The 19,566-nt window shown below is 38.4% G+C and overlaps 1 protein-coding gene across 1 annotated transcript in view; it reads right to left on the bottom strand.

The window, feature by feature from the left end:
* Nucleotides 1–2,707: 2,707 nt before the first annotated feature.
* LOC123511789 (ras-related protein Rab-32B-like) overlaps nt 2,708–19,566 on the bottom strand; it is a 28,643-nt gene continuing 11,784 nt past the window's right edge. Inside the window, exons 3-7 of the mRNA XM_045267790.1 lie at nt 9,571–9,627; nt 9,261–9,321; nt 8,928–9,111; nt 8,666–8,792; nt 2,708–8,557 (exon numbers count right to left, since the gene is read on the bottom strand). Of these exons, the coding sequence (XP_045123725.1) occupies nt 8,554–8,557; nt 8,666–8,792; nt 8,928–9,111; nt 9,261–9,321; nt 9,571–9,627 (433 nt within the window). The 3' untranslated portion in view covers nt 2,708–8,553. The remainder of the gene's footprint in view (nt 8,558–8,665; nt 8,793–8,927; nt 9,112–9,260; nt 9,322–9,570; nt 9,628–19,566) is intronic.

The raw sequence follows: 19,566 nt of genomic DNA, 5'->3' as shown, positions 1-19,566 counted from the left end.
AAGGACGAGACATACAGGAGTGGTAGATTGAATTATAGAAAGATGGACACAGAAAGTTTGAAAAATTATTTCAGAAAATTAGATTGGGAGGAGATGTTACAAATCAGAGAAGTGCAAAAGAAATATGAGATTTTTATGAAATATTATAAAGAAGGAGTTATGAAATTTGTACCAAAGTATAAACCGAGAGAGGAAGGAAGAAAGGATTGGTTTAATGCAACTTGTGTTAAGGCTAAGGAAAAGAGAGATGTGGCTTGGAAAAGATGGAAAAGAGCAGGAATATACTAAATAAGGAGAATTATAGAGTGGCGAGAAATGAGTATGTGAGGGTAAGGAGGGAGAAAGAAAGAAAATTTGAAAAAGATATTGTAGACAAGAGTAAGGAACATCCAAAATTGTTTTACAGGTTCATAAATGGTAAACTTAAAAGAGAGAGTCCATTGAAAGATTAAAAGGAGAGCAAGGGATAGTAGATGACCCTAAGAATATAGCGGAATTGCTAAATAATAGGTTTCAGCAAGTATTTACTGAAGAAACAATGTTTGTAAAGCCACAGAATATACAAGGAAATGTGCACATGGAGGACATTAAGATACCTAAAAGGAGTTATATAAAATGTTGGAGGAACTTAAAGATGATAAAGCAATGGGACCAGATGAAGTTTCAGGAAAATTATTGAAGGAGTGTAGAGAAGAATTGATTGATCCATTATATGATATTATAAGGTGTTCATTAGAAACAGGGGAAGTACCAGTAGAGTGGAAGAGAGCTGAAGTGGTGCCCATTTATAAGGGAGGCAGTAAGGAAGAGTCTCTTAACTATAGACCTGTGTCTCTAACAAGTGTGGTCGGTAAGATTTGTGAGAGGGTGATAAAGAAATATTGGATACGGTTCCTGGAGGATCATAAGTTATTATCGGATCATCAATTTGGCTTCAGGAAAGGGAGGTCATGTGTAACAAATCTACTGAGCTTTTATTCAAGAGTGGTTGACAAAATACAGGAGAGAGAGGGATGGATGGACTGTGTATATTTGGATTTAAAGAAAGCTTTTGACAAGGTACCTCACGAGAGACTGTTATGGAAAGTAGAGATTTATGGAGGACTGAAAGGAAAAGTGTTAAAGTGGATGGAAAACTACTTGAGATGGAGGGAGATGAGAACGGTAATAAGGGATGCAAGGTCGGACTGGTTGGTGGTGGAGAGTGGAGTCCCACAAGGCTCAGTGCTGGCACCAATACTTTTCCTGGTATATATTAATGACATGCCAGAGGAGTAAACAGTTATATTAATTTGTTTGCGGATGATGCGAAGTTGTGTAGGTGTGTGAAGAGTGAAGAAGATTGTGAAATTTTACAGGCAGACCTGGATAAGATTTGGGAGTGGAGCAAGAGGTGGCAAATGGAATTTAATCTGAGCAAAAGTCATGTGATGGAGATGGGAAAGAGTGGAAGACGGCCAAGAGGGTCATATAAGATGGGTGAAGAAGTAGTGTTGAAAAAGGTGGAAAAGGAAAAGGATTTGGGAGTGATAATACAAGACCATGGGCAGTTTGAGGCTCATATTGATAAGATGTTTGGAGAAACGTATAATTTGATAAAAAATATTGGATTAGCCTTCCATTATATGGATAAAGATATGATGAAGAAATTAATTAGTATGGTAATTAGACCAAGATTGGAATATGCTGGAGTGGTTTGGTCCCCTTATAAAAAGAAGCATATAAGGAAGTTGGAGATTGCAGAGAATGGCAACAAAAATGGTTCCGGAATTGGCAGAAATTACCTATGAGGAGAGATTAAAAGAAATGAATTTGCCTACCTTGGAACAAAGAAGAGAAAGAGGAGATTTAATACAGGTTTATAAACTGTTGAATGGACTGGATGAAGTGGATAATGAGCAAATGATGTTGAGAGAGGAAAACTTAAGTAGAACTACAAGATCGCATAGTAAAAAGATAGCCAAGGGAATATGCTTGAAGGATGTGAAAAAATATAGTTTCCCACAAAGATGTGTGGAGGTGTGGAATGGTTTGAGTGAGGAGGTGGTGTCAGCAAGGAGTGTGCATAGTTTTAAAGGAAAGTTGGATGTGTGTAGATATGGAGACGGGCCACACGAGTATGATACCCAGGCCCTGTAAAATTACAACTAGGTGAACAACTAGGTGAATACACACACACACACAGAGAGAGAGAGAGAGAGAGAGAGAGAGAGAGAGAGAGAGAGAGAGAGAGAGAGAGAGAGAGAGAGAGAGAGAGAGAGAGAGAGAGAGAGAGAGAGAGAGAGAGAGAGAGAGAGAGAGAGAGAGAGAGAGAGAGAAATATGTTAACTTGACCAAATATATCCTAAATTCTTAATTTTGGCAGACATTTTAAGGTAAATCTGTTAGTTTGTTAATTCATTATTAACTATTCAAAGGACATCAAATTCACTGGACTTGTGAAATCACTACTTGAACAACTACACACCACTTCCTAAATAATATAAGCTTATATTTTCTTCCAGATGCAACCTGATATTTTTCCAATACAATAATTTGATATTTATCTACCTTAATTTACTTTTGCTTTTAGTCCCAGATATCCATTGATTCTGATTATTATGATATCTTTTCAATTTAATAAGAAAATGTCAGACCTTTAGGTCTTAAATATATGAAGTATAGCTGTAATAACAGATAAAGTGATGAGCAAAATTTTTAAAACCTGTTTTGGTTGACACTTTATGTATGTCCTTCAAAAATAACTTAACAGTACAGATAAAATTGCTATTCAAATAATACACCATATCAAATTTTAACAATGAAAACAGATCAATTGTGACAAGTTATTACATTTTTTCTAAACGGTAAATAAACCTGAGTGACAATTATATATTCAAACAATAGTGTTAATATAATAACCATACTTAAGTGATTTCAATATGTACTAAGTACTCATTACATTTCACAAATCTCTTATGACAAATTAATGCTACCATTCATTTTGCATCAATTACATATATATGAAAGTACTATGTATGCCATATTAAAGGTTCAAGAATCTTGAACTTGCTTTTAGGCATGCCATTTTAATACATTCTAGTATTGGGATGGTGGTTTCCAATATTATTTTCATATTAGGATGGTGGTTTCCAACATCAATTTTCAGATTGTTTTCAATTGTCATATTGCCAGACAACACCAACGTGGTATATATTGTGCAAGGGAAGAAGTCATAATTGTGCACTTAAGATAACATTACATCAGATGAGAGTGTGTATCTTGTTGCAATGATCTTTGTCATCTTAAAAAAAATAGATAAGTATGACAATTATGGACAATTTCCTCTGAGTGTTGCAATCAAATGAAGTCCATATTCAAGGGGAATACTAGAAACTGATAACCCAGTCATATAGTGCTGGATGAAGTTATTTATAGGAGAGGCTTCTCTCCCACTGATTAGATATTGTAAACTAAGTTTAAACTAGCAACCTATAAAGCTTCAAGTCAAGCACTTTCTTCAACTTTTCAATATATATAAGGAATAATTCTAAACAAGTCAATGCCATTTGAGATTTAACTACACTGTCTAATGTAGACAATACATAATAGATATAACTTTAGCTTGTAAACTAGGGGCCAAAGACAAACTTCCCAAATGAATGCTACACTCAAACACAAATTGGAACAAACTATAGATGGCTTAAAAATTACAACACAATTTTTATAAAGTCCAAGCTGGTATAGTAGTGGTATTCACATCTACTTCATTAAAAAACAAATTGTATTTTTACTGTGGTTCAGCTGAGGGCTGAGGAACTGCTGTAGAAGTGTCTGTGACAAATGCAAATATAATTCTGATAAATGTTATCTTAATGTTCCAGACAAGCTAGAATGTTTGCACTGTTCTTGTTGATCAATAGGGCAGCATCCTTTGTACAGAAATTTTCCACAAAATAGGTGTATAATATGATACATTTCATCTTTAGTTTTCAACTAGATAAAACAGGATATTCAACAATGTAGTTCCTTTAACATACCCTAGACAGTTAAGCACTTACTTGGCTTGCTTTCATAAGGTATTTGAAATGTACTATATGAACAGACACCACAACAACAGTTTAATACCAAAGATATGTTTCATTAACTCCCATTTGTATAAATATATGTTTACAACAAACCTTCATGCTCAATCTTCTCAGTATATCTTAATAGCTGAGCAAGTCACATGAAGTATATGATAAAAAAAAAATCCACAAGGGTTCCAGGCACATTTCAATATGACTGGATCAGTCTGTTCTGAAGGAAAGGTGTGGCATCACATCTTCCAATAAAATTCTTTTGGGCCTTACCCTGTTTCTAGTTGTGTAAGTAAAATACAGATATGTATGAGAATATTTTGTAAACATCACCTGCCTCACTCAAGCTCTCCTGAGAATAACTGTTTTTGACAAATACCTGGATGACCAGTAAAAGCAAAACAGGCACTTCAGACACTCTTCTGAGCATCAAAATTACTCTACACTTTTGCTGCCATTTGAAGACAACTTACAGTATCAACAATCTTAAGTATCAAGCAGCATCATATGTAAGGCTTCCAACAAATTTTCACAACTTTCCAATAGGAAAATGACAAAGATATAAAAGCTGCCAAGCCCCTATGTAGGTAAGAACTGGAGGCCTATTACCATGTCCTTGGTAGCAAGACTCAAGCACAATGTATTCCTATTTTCTTACACTATGCTGTCCACAGTAAAGTGTCAGCATTCTGCATATGAGGCGTTGTGTGACGGAGGGAGTTAAGCGCCACCGTAGATGAAATTGAGTTATGTATAGCATTGTCTTCGCCAGTCTCAGCTTTCCAGCGGTACCGAACTTAGGAGCAAGAGCCAGCGCCTTCATGGTCGAAAATCCCATAATGTAACATTAACTTTTCTCTGTACTGTAGCTCCGTCCGCCATGCATCAACCCAGCCTTCACAAGGGGAGATAAGCGACAAGCTGAGTGACCAATCCCTTGCTGTGTAGCGTACCACATAGCTCTGCCTCGGCCAATCACTGCCTGCCGTGCATCCCCAGCTGCTCACGGCCAGCCACCAGCCAAGCCAGTCTACGCTATTGTCTCCACAAACCCCGTGATTATGAACTATTTTTGTGTTTTTTTATAACGTTGGCCAGCAGATACCGTGATGGCTTCTAACAGTGGTGAGGGGATTGCTGAAGGGAGCTTATTACGACACAAAACAGGCCCTAGCCCTAGTGAGTGGAAGAGAATTGTGGCGAAAACTAAACGGAACACCGGCCAGGAATACGTAAGCCGAGATACAGGGAAAGTTGTAAAAAAGCGTGAGGTAGGGCCTACATGCAAGGATGGTTGTTATGATAAGTTGGGCTTAGATAACATTAGGAAAATACATGAATCCTTTTGGCGTATTTCTTTTCCTTTTTTCATGTCTTCTACTCTACTTTTTCTCCTCTTAATCTCTCTTTTACAATTTTGAAGATTTTTCTTATCGTGTTTTATTGTTATTTTGTATTTTGCTAGGATGTGATTATGATTGTGTAGGTTTGGAGTCATGTTTCAAGCACTATAGTAGGATATTGATTGAATAAAACAAGAGGAGAAAAACGCGATCAAAGTTTTGCGACATTTGGAATGCGATAGCTAAAAAACGGATCAAGCTAGAGAGCTGAGATTGGTCTTAAATAAAAGCTTAGGATGTTTACTTTATGCATGGTATAATATTTTTTCAATAACTTATCATAGTTCTGAGATATAAACCGATGACCACATTTTTCTCCGATTTAACACTGTGAAAAACAGCTAAAAAATAATTTCACCGTTAATCCTTTCATATTATGGCAAGATGATGTGTTTGATTTTATGACAGACATAAAGTAGACATTCTAAGCTTTCTTTTAAGACCAACCCCAACTCTCTAGCTTGATCCGTTGCTGAGCTATCACATTCCAAATGTCGCAAAAATTTGACCACGTTTTTCTCCGTTTATTGTTTTTGGCGCTTATCGCCCTACGTCACGCAACGTCTCATATGTAGGGCTCCCATAAAATAATTCCTTAGAGTGAGATTTAAAACCATACATACATATTCTTTAAAATATTAATATAACTACAAGCAAGAGGTCTGACAAGGAATAAAATATGTTCTCTAATTCATGAGCAGTGGTGAAAAAATCAAGATATAATACATTAAGAAATACTGAGAACTAATCTACATAACATTGTACTCCAACAGTGACCAGATTGGGATATCTGAACACAATCACACACATCTGGAACTCATTAGCAACACACACAATCATTTTAGCTACACCATGAACCAAATGCTAAATCAAAAAGTATAAAAATATAATTATGCACAGGTGATAATTTTTTGAGCGATATAGTGTAAAGTAGGAAAATGAGAAAAAAATCTAAATACAAATGAACAAAATTGGCCTTCATATATGACTGTCTAGTTTTCAACTACATTCTTGTCCTTACACTTGTTGCCAACATCTTCAACAGCATTATTATTTCTTAAATTATTAATTTCCCAAAAAAAAGGGGAGCCTCAAACAACATCAGGAACCTTCACTATAATATGCACTTCATACATGCCACAACATCCTACGATCATGCATATAAAATAGTTGTTGATTCTCAATTCTAAACTCTCAGCTTCAAAAGTTGAAAAAGTTGATGACAAAAATTGGTCTCACACACACTGCATTGGCAAGGTCACTGCAGGGATGTGGCATGAAGGGAAGTAGTCTTTCACCAAATTATTTTGAAAGAAAAGTTTATCCAAGTTCTCCCTTACAAAGTCAGCAATTTATGGCATCAGCTAAAAAGTGAGGTACAGAAGATAGATCCACACTGGAAGGACAGTTTTTATGTTCTGAGCATGTGCAGGGTTAATAACAATTTCCTTCAAAGGCATCACACTTATATAATGCTGATTCACTTGGAGAAAAAAGCTAATATTTTCTATATATGATATCACAAGATCAGAAAAATACTTAAGTCATTTTCATAGTGTCATTTTTGCTTTCTGAAAGTAGTAAGTTCCTTGACAGTCAATTTCAAAGCTCAAGCTGCTTTTTTGTACAAATACTTTGCCAAAATTGCTCCATCTAGAAAACTTTTTTTTATTTAATAAATGATATAATGGTTGGGTCTCCAGAATCAAAAAGAACATATAAGCAGTGACAACTCCAAGTCTATGTACATCTGTCTAACAATTCAAGTTTAGGTCCTTACAATTTCTTACACACTTACTAATTGTGAGAGGGAGATGGGATGGATATCATACAAAAATACCACAACTGTAGTTAAAGGAGGCTTGTAAAATTGGAAGCTTGCAAGGTAATTAAATGTAATATGTATTCTTTTGGAGAAAGAGAAGAATACCCACTCACAATATAATGATGCTGGATGATCAAATTATCACTTACAAAGTTTGGACTCCATCAATGCCACCAACAATCCACTCACCAGTGCCTCGCCTACAAGATGTTCCTAAGGCAGAGATGTAATGATGGAAAATTACTCCACAGTAAAAAGAATAGAGTATCTCCATTTCACTAAAGAGTGGTACAACAATATCCAGAATCACCACTAAATTGAATAGTATTGCTTCCAGAGATAAATCACTAAGAGAAAGACCATTTATAATCCTTTACAAAGACTCAATAAATGGTTAAATTTGAGGCAACTTTGGTTATGAAAAAAAAGTTATTTAAGGAAATAGATGAGAATTATGGGATTCAACCAATATAATCTCCAAAGCTTAATTATTCATTGTCCCATATCCCATCCTTGGTAAGGAACTCGGGAAAGGTTGCACCAAACCATATTGCTCCATTATAGTAAAAACACCACAAAAGTACAAAACCCAAATAGAAAATGGGTAGATGTACTCTCCAAAAGTTACTGAAAGACTCATGAAAAACTTATGTGGTTCTTGGGCAGCGTAAAGCAGCCTAAATGTCCCACAATAACTAGACAATGGACGGACAAGGTCTTGATCAGGCACTTCACAAACATGATCCTTACACCGCTGCACAAATATCTTGACTGATTTTTCAATGAATAAGGAACAAACTTCATTCTACTTTATAATTAAACTCAAAAATAAAACTTAATAATAGCTGCTCTAATTAGGTATTAGTGTTGAAATACTGCATTTCTGCAAAAAAACATACAGTACATAAAACTATGTCTTTGTAGACTAGAAAACACAATATACAATAATTCCTTTTAAAACAAACATAAGAAAAATTATGCCACTAAACACTTTAGAATGTAGAGCAGGGGATGGACTGAGTCAAGAAAAATAAACATAAAACTAAAATCTATTCCAGCAGCCTCCATTACTCAGGATCTTAAGTACCTCATTGCACCAACATGAGCCCCATGTGGCAGTGTTGCATGGCTCTGCTCCTGCGCAGTGTCTCTGCAGGACTGTTTCCACAGCAAGGGCAGCTAATCAGTGCTTAACATCAGCACAAAGACTGTTCAGCAAGACATCATACCATCTGCTGCTTGTGACCAATTTGCTGATGTGCTTTGTTCACCTATAAAACCAAGGATACAGTAAATATTCAGTGACTGAAAAGGCATTGTTTCATGCAAAGTAGAAAGGGCTATAACAAACTATTCTAATCAAATGTCTAAGCTCGCACCTGCAACAGTAGGTAGGGGCCTTTTCAGGGGGATCTTCTGGGGCCAGTGGACGTACCATTGGGGCAGGAGCTGGGGAACTTGACCGCACTTCTAAGATGCGACCCACCAGCCACTTCATGGCATCTCCTGAGGGAGCACTGAGGTAAGGACAACCTTCTGGGATATTTTTAAAGTTATTGTATAATATTTCTATGTAATAAATGACAACACAATACATAATGCTGGTGATAATGGTAATGATGATAAATATCAGCACTTTACCTATGTTGATGTCTTCCTTGGCTGAAGTGAGAAACCAGGCATCAATGTGATGCTGTTTGCAGAAGTTTGAGATCACATCTGGGTGGATGGTGATAGAATCAATATCACATTTGTTGGCCAACAGCAGAACAGGCAGTGGGCGACCATCACCCAATGTTACTTTCTCTCGAATGTCACTCACCCACTGCATGAAGAGACCAGACTATCATGAGTTAGATTCTTATGATAGTGAAAGATTTCAGATTAAAAGTTGATGCTCAATCTCTTCTATCAAATTAGTATTATTTTTCCTGCTAAACAACACTGCAGAGAAATCAAATAAAAGGAGCTAACCTTTAGTACAGCATCAAATGTTGGAGGTCTGGAGAGGTCAAACACTACCACGGCAGCTACACTGCAAAATTTGAACAATGAAGAGTACTATCATATTAAGAATTCTTTGCTGTATGTATATATACAACATTCAGGATTCGTTATCTATACTATTTACTTGTGTGACTACACATTTTACATTACATCAATATGGAACATGGTGTAAGATATATGAAAAGCTGATGAAATATGTTCAGCTGAAAGTACTCATGGATTATACTACAGAATAATAGCTTCACCTAGGAAGTAACAGCATGAAATATATACTCACGCATATTTATAATACACACGAGTCATGTGGCCAAATCTCTCATGTCCAGCAATGTCCCTGAGGATAGATATTTTTCTTTAGTATCTTCCTTGACAAGAAACTTTATGTATTGTGTTGTGAAATATGGTGGATAAGGGAAACATGCATACACAAAAGGGGTATGTAGATAAAAAATAAATATCATGTGTGAAAAGGAACAGTATGCATATTACTTAACATATAATGTATATGCAAGACAGCTAGTCTTCTCTTCGTTCTGTGTTGCATGGTTACAACTCCTCAGCTTATGCCCAGCATATATCTATAGCTAAGACAAAAGATACTAAGTGAGAAAAGACAAACCCAAATGCTCTCTTTATGGCCTAAGACACCTCTTGGTTGTGAGATATGCTTATTAATATTTATACCAAAGATTATTTTTTAAGATGAAAGTGATGTCAGAATTGTCATTTCAACATAGAATTTAATGATGAAAGGAATTAGTTCATTTAAAACAAGTACAGGTAATTCTCGATTTATGTGTGTTTAATTTAAGCGTTTTTGTTATAACGCGACCGAAAAAATATTATAATTAATTTAATTATACTACTACTATACTATACTACTCCTATGGAGTAGGCAGTAGTCACCTGCCGCCCGGTGGAATACTCCAGGAGAGGTACTTACGGGGATGTAGGCAGTGCTGCAGACTGAGTGATTCCCCGTGTCCTCTCTTCCCGGTTCCCTTTGTGGTCTCATTTATACAATTGAGCAGCTGCAGCCTGCCCTCTAAAGACAACTTCTACTACTTCCTACACTACACTACAACACCTTACACTTTTACACTCTCTTCAAATCAAAATTTAATAATGGCTTCACCACGCCCTGCCTCGGAGTCCCCTCTGGGAGGGACCATAAATGTCCCCAGGTCGGACTGCCCCTCTGCTGTCGACCTTGGGTGTCTTGACACTTCATCTAATACTTTTACTATCAATTTCTGCAACATTCGTGGCCTTCGTTCTAATTTTCAATCTGTGGAACACCACCTCTCCTCTACTAAACCTCATCTTCTCTTCCTAACCGAAACACAGTTGTCTGTGACTACTGACAGCAGCCCTTTTCTGTTCCCTCCTACTTGCTCTATCCTCATTTTCAATCCAAAGCTGGATGTTGCGCATACGTGCGTAACGACACCACTTGCTCTCGTGCCCACAATCTTGAATCTTCAGAATTTTCTACCATCTGGCTAAGACTTCAATGTCACTCTCTAACTAAATTCATCTGTGCTGTATACCTCTCACCTAATTCCTCTGACTATGTAAAATTCTTTGACTATTTGACTTCCAAGGTGGAGCACATCTTATCTCACTTTCCTTTTGCTGAGATCTCCATTTTAGGGCATTTCAATGTTCACCACCAGCTTTGGCTTTCATCTTCTTTCACTGACCAACCTGGTGAACAAACCTTCAACTTTGCTATCCTTCATGACCTAGAGCAGCTAGTGCAGTTCCCTACCCGTATTCCTGACCGCCTTGGAGACACGCCCAACATTCTTGATCTTTTCCTAACCTCTAACCCTTCTGCTTACTCTGTTAAACTTTCCTCTCCGTTGGGCTCCTCCGACCACAATCTAATTTCCGTTACCTGTTCTATCACTCCAGTGCAGCCTCAGGACCCGCCTAAGCGGAGGTGCTTCTGGCATTTTAACTCTGCTAAGTGGGAGGAACTAAGGCAGTACTATTCTGATTTCCTTGGGATGATTATTGTTTTCATGTCAGAGATCCTTCTCTTTGTGCCGAGCGCATAACAGAGGTGATTATCTCTGGCATGGAGCTATACATTCCTCATACTTTCTCTAATCCTAAAGCTAAAAAGCCTTGGTTTAACTCTGCTTGTTCTCGTGCTGTCAATGATAGAGAGGCGGCTCACAAACGGTTCCGTAGCCATCCAACTGCTGAAACTCATGCCCTATATATTTCTGCCCGTAATCATGCCAAATCTATTCTCCAACTTACTAAAACTCTTTCATCAATAGAAAATGTCAAAGTCTTTCCAATTCTAACTCCTCTCGAGATTTCTGGCATCTAGCCAATAATATCTCTAACAACTTTACTTCTTCGTCTTTCCTCCTTTACTTCATCCAGATGGCTCTACAGCTGTCTCTTCTTTTCTAAAGCTGAACTCTTCGCTCAAACCTTTGCTACCAACTCAACTTTGGATGATTCTGGGCATATTCCTCCTACTCCTCCACCCTCTGACTACTTCATCCCTAAAATTAAAATTCTTTATAAAGACGTTTTCCTGGCCCTCTCTGGCCTTGATTCTCGGAAGGCTTACGGTCCGGATGGAGTCCCTCCTGTTGTTCTCAAAACTGTGCTTCCGAACTCGCTCACTGCCTGGTCAAACTCTTTCATCTGTGTCTCTCTACTTCTATTTATCCTTCTTGCTGGAAGTTTGCTCACATTCAACCTGTCCCTAAAAAGGTGACCACTCCAATCCTTCTAACTACCGCCCTATAGCTTTGATTTCCTGCCTTTCTAAAGCCTTTGAGTCTATCCTTAATAGGAAGATAATGAGGCATCTATCAGCTCACAACCTTCTCTCTGATTGCCAGTATGGTTTCCGTAAAGGCAGATCTACTGGTGATCTTCTTACTTTCCTAACTGAATCTTGGTCATCCTCTTTAGGGACTTCGGTGAAACCTTTGCTGTCGGCCTTGACATATCGAAAGCCTTCGATAGAGTCTGGCACAAATCTTTAATTTCTAAACTACCCTCCTACGGATTCTATCCTTCTCTCTGTACCTTCATCTCCAGTTTCCTTTCCGATCGTTCTATTGCTGCTGTAGTAGACGGTCACTGTTCTTCCCTAAAACTATCAACAGTGGTGTTCCACAGGGTTCTGTCCTATCACCCACTCTCTTTCTATTATTCATCAATGATCTCCTAAATCTGACTCAATGCCCTATCCACTCCTATGCTGATGATACCACCTTGCATTATTCAACAGCGTTCAACAGACGCCCAACCCAACAACAATTAAATGACTCAAGGCGAGATGCTATAGGACGCCTAACTTCTGATCTTTCACTTGTTTCTGATTGGGGCAGAGAAAACCTGGTTTTGTTCAATGCCTCAAAACTCAATTTCTACAACTATCTACTCGACATAACCTTCCAGACAACTATCCTCTCTTCTTCAATAACACTCAACTTCCCTCTCCTCTACATTAAACACACTCGGTCTATCCTTCACTAAAAATCTAAACTGGAAATTTCACATCTCTACTCTTGCTAAATCAGCTTCCAAGAAGTTAGGTGTCCTGTGGCGTCTTCGTCCATTTTTCTCTCCTCCCAGCTGCTTGCTCTGTACAGGGCCTTATCCGCCCGTGTATGGAGTATGGCTCTCATGTCTGGGGATCCACACACAGCTTTACTAAACAAGGTGGAATCTAAAGCTTTTCGTCTTATCAACTCTTCTCCTCTAACTGACTGTCTTGATTCTTTAAGTCACCGCCGCAATGTTGCATCTTTATCTGTCTTCTACCGCTGTTTTCATGCTGTCTGCTCTTCTGAACTTGCTAACTGCATGCCTTCCCCTCCTGCGGCCTCGCTGCACAAGACTCTCTACTTCTTCTCATCCCTATTCTGTCCATCTTCCTAATGCAAGAGTTAACCAGTATCTTCACTCCTTCATTCCCTACACTGGTAAACTCTGGAACTCTCTACCTGTGTCTGTATTTCCACCTGCCTATGACTTAAACTCTTTCAAAAGAGGAGTGTCAAGACACCTCTTACGTTAACTGGACCCTCCTTTTAGATTTTTTTGTTTTTTCTCTTTCTCCTACTCTCCTCTTAACAGGGCCTGGCAACCAGCGGGATTTTTTTTTTCCAACACTTTGTTTTCCCTTGGCCAGTGCCCTTGTAATGTAAAAAAAAAAAAAAAAAAAAATTTGCACGATTGGTTTGCTTATATGCGATTTGGCCCAACAGCATTTTCAAACTGAGCGCCAGACACAATTTCAAACTGCACACCAGAGAGTTCTGCAGCTGGCTGATAGGTGGGAGCTCCGCTCTTCCCATGCCTCATTTGCAGTCTGCCAGCACTGAGTACAGACGGAATCTCTTCAATCTGCCTATAATTCAACAAGATGACCCCAAAACGTCCTTCATCTTCTGCATGTGGGGTTATTTTTGATAAGTGGATTTTTGATAAAGTAGTAAAGCTCAGAGGAAGATGGTGACTGACTGTGGTGTGAGTGGTGAAGGCAGTGACACAGTGAGTGTTTTGCTTACGTATTCTTTGTTTTGTTGTTTTCTCTTATTATTTTTTGCTTTCTCTTATTATTTCTTGCTTTCTCTTATTATTTCTTGCTTTTCCCTTTACTTTAAATACACTTCTAGTATTTAAAATGGTAAATAATAAAAACATGTTAATTTAACCAAATAAGTAGAGTATTTTGTACAATTTTGGGGGAGACCACATCCCGCATCCCCCTATTATCAATTGTTTCTTATGAGAATTACATGTTTGTTTTACGCGAATTTTAATATACACGATGCCTCTTGGAACACATCTATCGCGTAAATTGAGTTACCTGTATAACAATTCACTGTAAAAAGTGGATGAGCCAGTGAGGATTTCTATCTAGCAGATCCAAACTTCACAAACAAAACCATTTTTTCATTTTGCTTCACATTCTGGGAGTCAATCAGATTCATGGACCGGTCAACTTTATGTATTCTGCTATCTCAATAAGTGACTCCATCCAGCGCCCAGCTCACAACATACACTACCAACCTCAGCAGCCATCCTACACCAAACTCCAGCTATATACTTTATAGTAACAGGACTGTAAAATGATAGGTACTTAGCTATCAAGTGTCAACCAAACCCAAGGCAAAACATCTATAAAGCTCGCTTCACAAAAATAGTTTTTACACGCATGATGATACGACTGTGCAGGTTGGTGCCTAGCATATCTTCACACGAGCATTTTTTTCCCACATAGTTAGTCAATAGTGCATAAATTTTTGTCAGTTTGCCTTTGTTTGTTTGAAATAGGAAACTGCCACTGGGGAAAAACTGCACAGCTGATATTAAGGACATGCTCCAGTCGAGATTTAAAAAATTAATTAAAAAAAAGTTATAAGATTTATGCCAAAATGTTTAGATTATCAGCCAATGGTTGTCTTTGATGTATTTACCTATTTGTATTTACCTATTTGTGTATTACAGGACCCAAGCTAAGCTCTCTGTGTCCTGTCTCCTTGTCCACTCCTGTCATATCTCTCTTTCATCTGATTGACACACACCGCATCAACGACATCACTGCTCAGTTTATTCCACTTATCAATACTACGATGCGGGACACTGTATTTTCTCACGTCATTTAGACAGATGTCTTTTATTAATTTTTTGCCATGTCCCCGGAGATGATTACTTGTGGTCACCTTTATCAACTCTCTGTCCAATATGTCAATCTTGTTCACCAATTTATACATAGTTATCATGTCTCCTCTTGTTCTTCTCTCTTCTAATGTGGTCAGCCCCAGTTTCCTCAGTCTTTCCTTGTTGCCAGCCTCTGTACCCTTTCCACCTTCTTCACATTTTTCTTCATATGCGGTGACCAGACACAAGCTGCATATTCTAACTGGGGTCTTATTAAGGTACATAATATCTTCTTCATCATTCCTTCATCTAGGCAGTGGAATGCAATGCCAATATTTTGAAGCATGTTATATGTTTTCCCAAATATCTTGTTAATGTGTTTCTCCAGCAACAAAGTGTTTTGCACGGTTACTCCTAAGTCTTTCTCCTCATTGGTCTCTTTAATTTTCTCATCACCCAGCCTGTAATCCCTGTTTGGTCTGTATCTACTTCTTCCCATTTTCATAACATGGCTCTTGTTTATATTAAATTCCATCTGCCACTCTTTACTCCACTCATATATTTTATCAAGATCTTCCTGTAACTTGTTACAATCTTCCACATTCTTTACTCTCCTCATAATTTTAGTATCGTCCGCAAACGTGTTCATGCAACTGTCAATTCCTACTGGCATATCATTAACCCATACAGCGTCAGCAGATCTGAGACTCTGTGATTTCGCCAGTGCTGGCCACATCATGGATATTTATTTATTTATTTATTTTTTATTTTTTTGCTAAACCAGTCTTAAATGATGTGAAACAAATGAAAATGACAGTCATTCCTCCCAGAACTGACTGGAAGTGGTATTAATTGGTGTGAGATATTTTGCGCTAAGGTTAGTGACTTAGCAAAGCCTTATGTGACTAGTTTATTCGCTTCCTCGTTTCTCACCAGTCGATCCCCGAGTTGGACACATGCATAATATCGTTCCAGAGTTGAAAGAAAAACATGTCATGTTTTGCTGTTTGGGAGTGCTTGTGGATAAAAATAGACACAAGATATCACGAGGGAGTGTTGCCTTTCACAGTGCAAATATTTTACGAGTAATATGTACTTGTTTTTCCTTATAACAAAGCGATTGGAAAATTCTTATTTATGTCATACAAAGTTTTCACTACCACAATATAACAGTTACCAAAAACAACTGAAATGGTAAGAATTAGTAATGGAAGTTACGCTCTGTTCATATTAGCGGAGTTGAGGGGTCAGTTTCCCGCTACACCGGGCTGAAGGCAGCAGAAACTGCTAAAGTTCAGAATTGTAATAAATAAATACAGGAAGCATTCATGTTAGCAGGGACGAGGAGGCAGCATGAGCAATGTCTACAGTGCATGATGGCAGTATAATGGTAGGTTTTGAGGACGCAATACCTCCGAAAACACGAGGAAGCTCGCCGACGTATCTCATTCGTCTCTGACGCCCTGTTCGCTCAGAGTAGCCGACGTATCTCGTACGTCTCTGACGCTGTACGGGTTAACATAAATCAAAAATATGATGGGACCAAGCACTGACCCTTGTGGAACTCCACTGGTTACCTTCTTCCACTCGGACTTCCTTCCTCTCACCACTGTTCTCATTTCTCTTCCCACTAAGTACAGGCAACCCCCGCTTAACGAAGGGGTTCCGTTCCTAAAAAACACTTCGTTAACCGAACCAATTATAACAAGTTTAACCCCTGACTTGAACTTCCATTGAGAGTAAGCAAAGAGAGAGTGCATCATAGTACAGTGAAAGGTTTAATGAAAGTAAAAATTATGCAGTTTAACATTTAAGGCAGTTAAATTTAATCTAAGTCATTATAATGTACACTAATGTATGTATGTTCGTAACTTTATAATGTTGATCTTAAATTTATGAAGGGAGGGAGAGTGAAACGGGAAAGACACTAACCGGCAACCTGTGGAATGTAAACACAGGGCGCATCATTGTACCGCATGCAAAACTTATGTACCACATTTCCACAAGGCTTTCCAATTTATCCATTGTAGAGTCACGAGTTCAGGTGGTTCTTTTAGCTTGCAAGGAAGATACAGTCTCACCAGCCTTCTTAATAGTCTGCTGACTTGAAAATAGTAGAGACAGTATATGGAGTCAAGATGGTGGCCAGCAATGCTATAGTTTTCTCGCCTCTCTCGTGTCTGTGTCCAGCTTCACTTCGAGAGTAAGAGACTTCCTGGTTTTCTTAGGTAGTAAGTTGAGCAAGTGAAGACGAGCTGCTGCCGACGCTGTCTTGGGAGTGAGTGGTGCGTGTGTTATCCACGAGGCTTGATCTTGATCTTGATCTTGATTCTACAGGTGTCCCAGGATTTCTCCTGACGCAGGCCTTAGTATTTGCAGCTCCTGGTGTATTCAAAAGCTTGTCGGCTTGCGTGATACGACAGGGCTTTCAAACTTGGAAAAAATTACCTGGATAAAACTTCGTTAAAGCGAGTTTGGTGTTCGTTAAACGAGCAGATGGTAGTAAAATGAAACCTTCATTGTGGCGAAACTTCATTGTGTGAACTTTTGTTAAACGGAGGTTGCCTGTAATTTTCCATCCATTTTGCTAGTTTATCATTTACTCCTCCAATTTTCTTTAGTTTCCACATCAGTCTATTGTGTGGTACTTTATCAAAGGCCTTTCTCAAGTCCAGGTAGATAGCATCCACCCATCCCTCTCTATGTTGTAGTATGTCAGTCACTCTTGAATAAAAACATAATAAATTGGATACGCACAATCTTCCTTTTCTGAAACCAAACTGTCTTTCACTCAGAATGTTTTCACTTTCTAGATACTCACTCCACTTAGCTTTAATTACTTCTTCACATACCTTGCACAATATACTAGTCAACGATACTGGTCTATAATTTAGCGGTTCCATTCTACTACCATTCTGTTACAGCCCGCCCGTAACATACTCCACTACCATCACCTCCTCCGCTTGTTACCTTGTTCGCCACCTCTCCGCCTCACCTTCCACGCCACTATCTCATGAACCCTCCACGTCACCGTTTCATGAAGCCCCGCTACTGTCCCGAAGTTGGATTCACGCGGCCCCATTCGACTCAACCAGAAGTGTTAAGCCAGCTCTTGGCTTTCTGGAAGTCAGTTGAGGTCCAGGCCTCAACCAGTGAACACAACGCCTCTTGGGTCTACCGTGGGATCAACCATCACCCAGCACTTCACCACTGCGACACCGCATAAGTATCACTTCCCCTCATCCCGTGTTTTCCACATTGCCTTCATATAGGATTAGGATTATTGTTAGGTATTAAGTTGGGTTTTTTATTGTTGTATTTATTTCTGTGTTATATGTATATGTGTATGTCATTTTCCTGTGTTTCATGTTATATATATGTGTTTCATGTTTCATGTTATATCTATGTGTGTCAGTTTCATTATGGGTTATTAAAATAGCTTTTTAAAGTGCCCCCCTTTGCATTTCCTCACCAGTTGAACCTGCATTTTTTTTTTTTATTGTTATTGTTCACCGGCTCCCCGATGCCAATCTTACCCGTTTAACCGGTGAGCGTAACAATTGGCGACCATGACAGGACCATTATAACCCTTGTTCAGTGTTCCATTTTTCCAGTGACTTTTTTTCTGTGATTACATTATTTTTCTTGTGTTTCTGTGGTGTTGTGTCTTTGATGTGTTTTTTTTCTGTGACTTACTCTGCGTGTGGTTTAAATTTACCTTTGTGCGATCAAGTACCTCCTTTTGGGTTAAACGTGCTTCGTGACTTTCATTGGTATCGCATAGCAGTGGTAGAGCAAGAAACCAGGTAGAAAGGCGTGTTCACCGATAGCACTTATCTCTATTTTTTGCACATAGGCAGGTGTGTAATAAGTGTTATCCAAGTGTTGGGATCATCATATGTTCATGCGAACCCTCAATCCCTCAGTTCATGGATCATTTTTCTCGCTAGTTATAATTGGCCATTTTAACTAGTCTCTCAGACTAATCCGCCTCCTTATCAATAACAAGTCTCAGTACAATTCGCTCCTCACTCTCAAGTCTCGTAACTAGAGTAATCCGGATCCCTCTTAATGCCGTAACTCTCTAGTTTACCCCTCATTAGTGATTGTACTCATAAGTGTTTACTTAAGTATAATCTAGGTAATTTCCAAGGTTGCCTTTATTATCACTCTGCCAAGTTCCTCACTTAAGTCATTCGCTTATCATTTTTTTTTTTTTGTGTGTTTAACATCTATTTAATATGGCTTCCGCTCAGTTTAACGTTGAAGATTTTTGTGCCGACCCTTCTCTGGAACAACTTAAAGATACTAATATAAAGAAGGTCCAATGGAAAGCCATTGCTAAACATTTTGATGTTCCCATCACGTCTCAGATGACTAAAGAGGTCATTAAGAATGTAGCTGTTGAACATCTAGTGCAAGAAGGTCAGTTGCTAGGAAATGCCAAAGAAGAATTAACTCCCATGTCAGCCTCTACGAGGACTATAATACACAGTCCCCAGGAAGAACAGGATAAGAATAGGATAAGTCAGTGGGAAATTGAGAAGCTTAGACTAGAATACCGGATGCAAGAAAAACAAATGCAACTACAGGCAGAAAAAGAAGCGAAAGAAATGCAACTACAGGC

This window comes from Portunus trituberculatus, chromosome 32, assembly GCF_017591435.1.
Source record: "Portunus trituberculatus isolate SZX2019 chromosome 32, ASM1759143v1, whole genome shotgun sequence".
Lineage (NCBI taxonomy): Eukaryota > Metazoa > Arthropoda > Malacostraca > Decapoda > Portunidae > Portunus > Portunus trituberculatus.
Note: the sequence above shows the minus strand (reverse complement) of the source record. Positions and strands in the feature narration are given on the sequence as shown.